The 10,064-nt window shown below is 35.8% G+C and overlaps 2 protein-coding genes across 4 annotated transcripts; one reads left to right on the top strand and one right to left on the bottom strand.

Annotated features, from left to right (window-relative positions):
• The first annotated feature begins 882 nt into the window (after positions 1 to 882).
• LOC107862979 (pathogenesis-related thaumatin-like protein 3.5) lies at positions 883 to 2,596 on the top strand. Of its 2 annotated transcripts, XM_016708711.2 has the most exons (4): positions 883 to 1,093; positions 1,358 to 1,681; positions 1,931 to 2,192; positions 2,284 to 2,596. In XM_016708711.2, the coding sequence occupies exons 1-4, from the start codon at positions 1,087 to 1,089 to the stop codon at positions 2,426 to 2,428; spliced, it is 738 nt and encodes a 245-aa protein (XP_016564197.1). In that variant the 5' UTR covers positions 883 to 1,086; the 3' UTR covers positions 2,429 to 2,596. The 2 variants fall into 2 exon arrangements, with proteins under 2 accessions (XP_016564197.1, XP_016564196.1); XM_016708710.2 differs by having other exon boundaries at positions 885 to 1,681.
• Positions 2,597 to 2,744: 148 nt separating this feature from the next.
• On the bottom strand, positions 2,745 to 9,701 carry LOC107862978 (DNA-binding protein BIN4). 2 transcript variants are annotated; one of them, XM_016708709.2, is made up of 13 exons: positions 9,549 to 9,701; positions 9,400 to 9,448; positions 7,504 to 7,756; positions 7,344 to 7,405; positions 5,907 to 6,132; positions 5,268 to 5,326; positions 5,133 to 5,186; positions 4,281 to 4,398; positions 3,929 to 3,975; positions 3,789 to 3,815; positions 3,502 to 3,577; positions 3,224 to 3,360; positions 2,745 to 3,142 (listed from the first exon to the last, which is right to left on the bottom strand). In XM_016708709.2, the coding sequence occupies exons 2-13, from the start codon at positions 9,442 to 9,444 to the stop codon at positions 3,047 to 3,049; spliced, it is 1,200 nt and encodes a 399-aa protein (XP_016564195.1). In that variant the 5' UTR covers positions 9,445 to 9,448; positions 9,549 to 9,701; the 3' UTR covers positions 2,745 to 3,046. The 2 variants fall into 2 exon arrangements, with proteins under 2 accessions (XP_016564195.1, XP_016564194.1); XM_016708708.2 differs by having other exon boundaries at positions 9,400 to 9,697.
• Between the last annotated feature and the right edge of the window lie 363 nt (positions 9,702 to 10,064).

Genomic DNA, 10,064 nt, shown 5'->3' with positions numbered 1-10,064 from the left:
TATACTATTATCTTTTTCCTGAATTTTTTCGCTTAAATTTATTAGAAAGTCTATTATTGTATTATATTGTTTATCTTCCGAATGTAAAATATGTTCTCCTTGATTAAAATTACACCTTATGGTAGAATTATTTTTTAATATTCTGTATTTCTTTTCAGGTTGGAATCTGAGATCTAGGTAATCGAGATGTTTTAATGAAGCTATCTTGTTTATCCTAAGTGGTTTAAGTTAAGATATTTTTTGCTTAGCTTAGTTTGATATTTTAATCTACTGTTTGTATAGGTTATATCCAAATCTATTTCCTGTATATGTTCTATTAGCCTAGATTGGTCGCTAATTAAAGCTGTTTTATAATAATTTGATGCTATGGTAACTATTTCGTCTGTTTCTTTAAAATTTAAAATATCTTTTTCTATATTTCTTATTTCTTTATTTAACAGCTCTGATCTTTCTACAAATTGTTTTCGGATTTTTACAAGTTGATGTTTATATATAAATTCTCTGTAATATTGACTTTGAATTTCTCGGATAAACTCAATATATCTAATTGGCATTTATTATCCTAACTGATAAGCTTTTCTGTTAATGCGTTCTCTAAGCCACTTTATGGCTGAAGTACTATTTTCTAAGTCTCTCTCACAACCTTGTATCTCCCAATTTACTGCACTTAATAAGTCGTTATAATAAACTTTATATTTTCTATTAACTTTTAGTAGCCTTTTTTGACCTCCTTCTAAATTACGTTTTTTAGTTAATATGTTGTTTCTTTTTCTAATTTCATATATATATATATATATATATATATATATATATATATATATATATTATGGGAATCTAGATACCCTTTTCATAAGGTCTTAACCTTTTTACGCACTACAAACAAAACTGATTCATTTCCAAGATAAATAAAAAACCTAGGTATGGTTTCTATAGACATGTATCCTTGAAATTGCTAAAGAAAGGAATTGCCTCTTTATTGGGAAATGCTAAATCCAGAGGTAGGGTGTTGCAGCTGATGAATTAGCTAAACAACTTACCACTTTGGATTTTGTATCAAATATATCAAATTCCTTTCCACCTACAAATATGGCAGGTTATTTCATTTTTGTGTTCTACATTTCCCCTTAACCCTAGCTCTATTTTCCAGAAGGATAGGAGAAAGACATTAGCCATAAAGTAAAGGACCATAATAATATGCTCAGTATAACATCCTGGAAAGAGCTTACAATTTCGTTGCTTTTTGGCGCGTTGTTTTCTCATTCTTTTGTCAGCAGTTTCACCATTACTAACAATTGCCCGTATACAATATGGCCTGGAACATTGTCTGGTTCCTCATCTCCTCAACTTTCCACGACAGGTTTTCAATTGAATGCTGGCCAAAGTGTCAGGATTCCAAGTGTTGCGGGATGGTCAGGTCGTATTTGGGCAAGAACTGGCTGCACTTTTGATGCGTCTGGTGTTGGCTCTTGTCAAACAGGTGACTGTGGTGGTAGGCTTGAATGTGATGGCCTTGGTGCCACACCACCTGCCTCTCTCTTCGAGATAACTCTAGGGACGGGAGACACCAAAGATTTCTACGATGTCAGCATCGTTGATGGTTATAATCTGCCAATCGTTGCAACACCACAGGGAGTCCATGGTGGATGCAATGCCACTGGTTGTGTTTCCAATATTAACATGGGTAAGCCCCCTATGTAGTTGCTTCCTTCCACCAAGCAAAAGCACTGATACGTATGCGCATGCGCCACTACGCTGAGGCAAATGTGAATAAATCACCAAGCTTCTGTCTCCACTAGAATTTGAACCCTTAATTTTCCATGATTTTTATCCAGCTCATTGACTGCCCGACCATAGTACCATAACATCAGATGCAAATAAGCTTAGAAGCATGAATCAGATAACTAACCGATATTTTTCCAAAAATCTACAGGTTGTCCGAAAGAACTTCAAGTAGTGGGGGGAGATGGAGGAGGAAATGTAGTAGCATGCAAGAGTGCATGTGAGGCCTTTGGTTTAGACCAATATTGCTGTGCAGGAGAGTTTGCCAATCCAACAACTTGTCGTCCATCATTCTATTCCAGCATCTTTAAAAGAGCTTGTCCAAGGGCTTATAGCTATGCATATGATGATGGCACCAGCACCTTTACGTGCAAGGCTTCCGACTACAGAGTCATCTTCTGCCCCATGAATGGGTAATGTGTATAAAGCATATCTCATTATCCAAACACTAGATCTTATGTTTTCAATTTTCCCCTATACTACCACTATTGGAATGTGAAACAGGATGAAGAGACCCAACAGTGGAGAAACAACTCTACCTATTGAAGAAAGTAGAATGGAGAAGTTCCCAGGGATGGTCTCATCGTCAAACATTCTCCTTCCCTTCCCCGTGCTGATTACACTGCTATTTCAGTTTGTATCTCTATAAATAAGTTAAAAACAGCATAAATCAGGATATGATTTGGCGTACAACAAGAGAACTGAGTAGAATTTGACTGGATATATGACAAAGTTAAGGAATGTTATCTCGAGAAATAGCTGGGCATTCCTGAGGAAACTTATAGCAAAACCAATACAAATGGCAACTTATTTACAATATCTGACAGTATCTTGTACTACAACATTGTGCCTCTTTATTTGATTTATTTAGTATCACATTCTGCACACTAACAAAAGTATAGAAAATCAGATGATTCGTTGAATAAAAACAAACAAAGCTCTAAATTCACCCGCATCAGGACAAATACAAAGGAAAAGTATATCACATTCAGAGATTGAAGCTCCCCAGAGGATAGAACTTTTATGGTAATACAACAACAACAACAACATACGCAGTGATGGTAATATGGAGGATCATCATGCGAAAATCTTTCAAATAATGCATATTGTGTGGCCCCTAGCAATTATCTAGTTTCCTACGACACTTTCATTAGCTTTAAAAAAATTATGACCAGAATGAGTAGACAGACGCAGAAGAGAAAAGAACGAAAATGGGAAAAGAAAACAATGAGAATACATAACGATTGAAATGATGTACAGTCATATCTTATTTTTTGCTCTTGCTTTTCTTCTGCGCTTGAGGTTTCTTTTGTACTTTCTTTGGTGTCTTCGCTCCCTTCTTGCCCTTCTTTTGTTCCATAGCCTGCACAGCGAGCTTGAACCTCAATTTATGATCTAGAAAGTGAACCAATTGCTAGTGGTAAAGAAAAAGAACAGAGCCTACCGATGCTTTCTTAGTTTTTGCTTTGACATTCCCATTGGTCTGATTATCAACATTCTCATTCTGGTCGCCTTGGGAAGCTTGTCGTGGCAAATTATCAGCCTCCTCATCCGAATCAAAAGTGAAACCATCAAGAGTCCCTATTAATATAAGAAGGACCGATTCAAATGTATTCAATTCAAATTGGACTGTAAATGGCTTTATCTCCAAATTGAAACACTAGGAAGACAGTTGAAATCTACTTGCTAAAAAAATAGATATATATTAGATAGAACCGCTACCTTCAACCATGGTTTCAGCATCATAAAGATTTGAATGTGACTTCAGCTGTATAAAGTCATTCATGATGGCCTCCACCTGATCAGAGAGCACATAATCATCAGTTAACAGCACAAATCAATCTTAATTCTAAAAATTTGTAGAAACACTTTGATAAATTGGAAAGTAAAATGAGAGACAGACAGTAAACCGGTGTCAGAATACAGATCTAAATCTAAACGTCGTCTCTTCAATTTCTTCACTATGGATAGAAACGGCAGATTAATCAATTAACAAGACAGAAACAAACCTTTCCTTCTGATGGTCCAAAGCTTACCTAGAAAAAGGAAAATTTATGTTAGATCTACATATGAGAAGGTGGATGAGTGGGTGAGCAGGAGGGGAATAGGTAAAGGCAGCAAATCATTGCTTGAGACAAGAGTGTCATACCACACAAAACGTCCTGGAAGGCAATATTGTTGTTTTATATATGGTTCCTGAGATATCAAAGAACTAAAGCGTTAATACACAATTTCGTATTAACCATAGTAAATAAGATTGCAAGAATTTTTTTGGAAATTGCTAGTCTCAATTCTCAAACCTAAAGCAGAATATGTGCTTATTTTATGTGGTCTAACATTGGGCTAAGGTAATATGATAGAATATAGTTTCAAGTGAACAAATTCTTGTCACACCAGAATGATAATGATGAGCTATTTCATTGTTTAAACATATTTAAAAGAAACCATGACCAGGACTTGTAAGAATTTGGTAAACAAAGATTTCAGGAACATGTGTGTACCTTTCAAATCGAGAAGCATTTCATGGTTTCCTGATGGACCATCTGAAACAATTATCCTCCCAACAGCACCCACATCACCACTCAGATCTATGGAATCACCTTCACACTCCACCAGTGCCTATATCAAAGTGATGCAAAGCTTGACAAAGTTTAGCAGAAAATAACAGAACGGATTGGGAAAAAGGAAACAAAAACAAATACAAGTAAAAAATAACCATTGTAGCAACAACATCTAAGTTGATCCTGTTAGAGAGCGCTCCACCCTTAAATGGCCTTATGGACGAGAATCCGGATTGATCGGGGTTCCAAATGCGGTTGTCGGACAACAGTTGAGAAACAAAAAAAAGACATCTAATTTGATCAAAAATCCATAGAAGTGCCAACTTGTTAATGCCTAAACATGACCTTTTTATTTATTTTGGAACTGGATGACCTTTTTATTTATTTTTGACAACGGTCTTGCTAATCGGAGCACACCTCAACTATTACCCGCAAAAATAAGGTAACTCTGCCCGCCAAAAGCTTAGGCAGATGAGAGAATTCAACTAGTGTCACCTACACAGCTTTGTTTGGAAAAACATAGCATGGTGAATTTTAGATGCCAAACTGGCATAAGACACCATATCCTCTTTCTCTGACTTTTAGAAAGATACTTCTCAGTTTGGGGGAAAAAAAAAGGAAAGGCGGTGCAAACTAGGAATCTCTGAACTAATTGGCTAATTAGAGAAGGAAACTTGCTGGAAGGAAAAGAATAGAGAGGTTATCAATAAAAGGAAAAGAACAAAGAGACAGACAGACAAACCATAGTAATCACCTCTATACCAAAGAGTCACAGCACTCTGCTTACTTTACCTTTGTCCTTTGTACTTTCTCGGGAAGCACCAAAGGCAGCCTTGAAGATGACAACTATACACAATAATCGTAAAAGTGAATCAGTGAACAGTCAACATATCCAAAGATCCATCATGGATTACTAAAGTTCCTCACATTTTGTCCACTTTGTTTCTCTGGAATATTTTCCTCCACAGCATCCAGGTCTTCTTTCTCTATACCAATTTCAAACAACACATTACAAAGAACAATAATAGAATGTCTGGAAAATCAACATCAACAACTCTACAAGATATAGAGCGCTAGACCATAACTTAAGGTTAAAAGGACACTTGCATTAAATGTTTTGAGATCCATTCACCTCTAATATATTAATAGCCTGTTTGACCAAGCCTTTGGGAGGCCGAAAGTGCTTATTTTTAAAAAGTTAGGTGTTAAACCAAGCTTTTAGGAGAAAATAATTGTTTCTGGGAGTAGCAGAAACTATTTTTCAGAAGCTAAAAACAGTAGCTTTTTTCCAAAAGTGCTTTTCTAAGAACCACTTTTGAGAAAATACACTTAGGAGCACTTATGAAAGCTTCGACAAACACTAACTACAGCTCAAGAATGTTTTTCAAATTAATTAGCCAAACACGAACTGGCCCTTTTTTTGTGTGTGGAGAATAACACAAACTGCCTCTTACCAAAAGTAGTTTTGCGAAAAGCACTTTTCAAAATTATCTGATTTTAGAAGCTTGGCCAACCAGGCTATAAGCTATATGGTTAGGATTCAGATGCTAGAACCAGCCGGCTTACCTTCATTCACCTGATTCTCTAGTTTTACCTTCTTTTCCTGTTCCCCTTTCTTGGCTTTTTTCTTAGGAGATTTTTTCTTGGACAGTTCATCATTTTCTTCTTGTTTAATAGCCTTAGCATCGTGCATAAGCAAATCTTTGTCAAGGACTTCCTCTGCTTTTATTGAACTCCCGTCATGAGAAGACTCAGAATCCGATGACAACGCACAGACTGGATGACCAGATTCCTGTGAGAACCAAAGGTATTATTGAGATAGAACTAAGATCACTACGGTCGACAGCTTCTGCATATTAGTTATCAAATAAAGTGAATGGGAGATCCAAAGACTCTGAGGATTAAGCCTAATGTCCATGAACTTGGGCAACTGATTAAAGGAGGAAACGAGATGCCTACAGGCTACAACATATTGTGATAATTTTCACAAGGATGGCCAAAGTAAATAACTACTTGTACCAATTGCCAAAACTAATGATAACAAGTGGGAGTACCTTTAGTGACACCTAGAATGAGAAAATTGTTCATGTGACTTTAAAAGGTTATATTGAGTAAGGATAGAAATATGTCAGAAGGTTTAATCTGCAGGATTCTGGACGAGTTAATCAAAGTAAGAAAAATCAATTGTCCAAGAACAGATTCTGGTAGAGCAGCTATTTCAAACATTATAAACTTCCATCTTAAACAACTGCATCATTCTAGCATACTAAGAGGTGTGAAATATCTCGGCTATTCTGGAAACCTAGAACAGTATTTCCAGCCAAATTAAACTGCTAGCTAGTGGACATCTTTTGCTTCATAAGGAGAGAATACTATGAAGAAACTGAAAACGATAAGTTAGAAGTGCATTTTCAGGCTATTTGCTGTCAATTTCCACAGTGAATGCTACAAGAAAATATTTAGGAGAATAACTGTCCTATCAAAAAACTATCATAGTACAGATTTGTCTAGGCTCTTTTAATCATTTACTCTTCATTTACTATAAATATGACTAATAGTTGACTGATTGTCCATGGAAGTCACTATTTTCTTGTGCCTGATTGTCGCGAATCCTCTTTCAAGAAGGGTGTCTTCAGGAACGCGGACACATGTGGTGCATGGTTGTCATCTACTCATGCTGTAAGTATGATCTATCGATGGAGCAATCATTGACTGCACCATCTCCAAAATATGACTGGTATAGAGCTAACTAGAGATAGGGACACAAATATATATAAAAGCAAAGATTAGGGATCTCATTTAAGCTGCATATGAGCAAAAACACTGCATCAACCTGGTATCGTACAAGTCGAAGGATATCGTGGCTTCGTTACTATTCTTTGAGTATGTAAGTATTTAACCCACTCTCTCTATATTCTCTGTCAATGATAAAAGCTGAACTTCCATGACTGATGTTAGTTCAGTAAAACAAAAATTAAAGATTGATAATAGGAAGCTACTTACTTTATCTGTAAAAGGCTTCTCCAACGCTTTTCTCTTCGCGGAACCCTTGTCGGTGCTTTTTCCTGTATCATTGGGAAAAGGAAGATCTTTACTGTTCCCTTCTAATTTTGCACTTTCAAGCTAATGTTGATTCAGTCGGTAGAATGAATAAGTTGTATACCTTCTTTTTCACTCTGATTTTCCTTCTTTCTCTTCCTAGTAGGTGTGCGATCTACTTTTTTAATTGGAGAATTTACTTCACACATCTTTGTTAGCTGAGATTCATGCCCATCTTCACTGCTTTTGGCCTCTGAAAGTGATGTTTTATCCTTCTGAAACAGCTTACTCAGATTGATGCCATCCTCATCATCACTTAGATGTTTATCATCTAAGGAAGATTCAGAATCGGATGACAAGGTTATCGCCGCAGGGGCCTGCATCATTTAACATCAGAATATCTTGACCATTATAGAAAGTTGGACATGGATTAGGGTAAAAAGTTAGTAGGTAGCGGTGCGTTGTCTTGTTATATGTCGATGCTAGAAGTTATAGTGTTGCTCCACTAGTTTCTTGTCCTTCAATTTCTATTATTATTTGTTGTTTCTTGTACTTCGACCCTCATATTATTTTGTTGTCGTTACTGCCCTGTTATCATCTGTTGTTTTTGTTACTAACTACTTTGTTGTACTTTTGTTACTTGTTACTTCTTTCTCTGAATTGCTTTAGATTATTTTTCCCTTGATCCGAGGGTCTATTGAAACAGTCTCTCTACCTCTAAGGTGGGGTAAGGTCTAGGTACACTCTACCTTTCCCAGAACCCACTTTGTGGAATTATACGGGATATGACGTTAGTCTGATAACAACAATGTATAACTGCTAGGGCATTTGAGTCGAGTTGTTGTTGTTGTTGTTGTATTGTCTTGGTCATTAACGGGAACATGGAACAGCAACAGAACAAATAATAACCGAAGAATGCCCGTGCTTTCAAATAAAGTCATGAAGAACGAATTAATATCAAAAAAGCAGAAGTTATACTCGAATGATGACCTTAAACTATCAACCTGGACAGGAATTAACATCAACCCTAAGAACCAGAAGGGTATGCAATTAAGTTATCGTAAGTGGTTACACATATGGAATTATTCAGCCTAATCAGTTTGTCCATTTAGATTTATCTAGGTGACTAATACAAAGGGTAAGGTTCAAAAGAATTTACAAAAAAAGGGATTCTTTTTTCTTAGTATTTCTCCCATCCCCACCTAAGGCTTTCGGCGTGACCACTATACAACACAACAACATACCTAGTGAAATCCCAAAAGTGGGGTCTGAGGAGGGTAGAGTGTATTCAGACCTTACCACTACCTCGTAGAGGTTGTTTCCAAAAGGCCCTCAGCTCAAGTATAGCAAATCATAGCAGGTATGAAAAGGAAAATGTGAATGAAGAAAACATATCAACTAATAAGAAATCAGTAACAACAACAACATAGTGCAATAACCGAAACACAAGAAACAATAGATGGAGATACAAATCAAAAGCAAGACAATATAAGAACAAGACTAGCAATACGACAGACACAGCAAAGCCTAAATCCGTTGAAAAGCAAGACAGTCACTCCACTCCACTCCTCTACCTACTAACCTTCTACCTTAATACACGACTTCCACACCCTCCTATATAAGCTCATGTCGTTCGTAAGCTGAAGCTGCACCATATCATATCTAACCACCTCTCCCCGAAACTATATACAGTGTAAAATAAGATTTTTAAGTTTTGTGCATTATCAGTGTACAAAATATTTTATACTGTCAGGTTGCAGTTATCCAATTATTTAACTAAAAATTGAAAAAGAAAACAATGAGTAAGCTGCAACATCAAGTCAAAGTTTACCTGATAGATATTTTGTACACGGAAAGTGCACAGAACTTAAATTCTTAAAATAATTGCCCCAAATTAGCATACCCTGACACAAATGTGCGCTCTAAAACTACGTGCATGTACACAAAATTAAAGTTGAAAATCAGTTAAAATTGAATGACACAGCTAATTAAAGAGAGATTGGAAGTGCATAGTGATTACCTGAAAAGCGCGGAGCCAATCTGGAGAATCTTCTCTATCACTCATTTTGCTGACAATAATAATAATAATAATTTCAGTCGATGCCAAAACCCTTGCCTCTCAGAAAAATAAAAATAAAATATTATAGGCGAAGAAGAGTTGGGAGAGACAAAGTTAAAGTGAAAACATATCGTTAAAGGCCGAATACTGCAAAATTATCCCTCCAATTTCCGATTCACAGGGCAGGCTTGTGAGAATGTGAATGGTGTTTTTAAGGGTTGTGCTGTACTCTTTCTAATTTTATTTAGTAATAAAATTTGTAGTATTCCCTTTTTTTATTATTATTGAAATTATATTTCTTGTATGCAATTTGTAAAACATTATGTACAACCATTTCCTCATTTTGAGCTTGACTATTATGATGCAAAATAAATATTATAAAGTAATATAATACTCCCTATCATTTAAATTTATATGAAAATGTATATTTTTCAAATGGAGGTCTTAAAGCTTATGGCCAAAGCCTAGTGAACTTATTTTGGAATGTTTTAAAAAGCTTAATGTTTTTCTCAATTTTTTTGTCAAATTAAATAAGTTCATATAAATTAAAATGAAAAGTTTCCTGTTTGGACATGTGATATTAATTGTAAAGTTAAAATTTCAAATTTTTACTTCAAATTAGTGTT

The sequence above is a fragment of the Capsicum annuum genome, chromosome 3 (genome assembly GCF_002878395.1).
Source record: "Capsicum annuum cultivar UCD-10X-F1 chromosome 3, UCD10Xv1.1, whole genome shotgun sequence".
NCBI classification, from domain to species: domain Eukaryota; kingdom Viridiplantae; phylum Streptophyta; class Magnoliopsida; order Solanales; family Solanaceae; genus Capsicum; species Capsicum annuum.
This window is presented reverse-complemented; position numbering and strand designations above follow the sequence as displayed.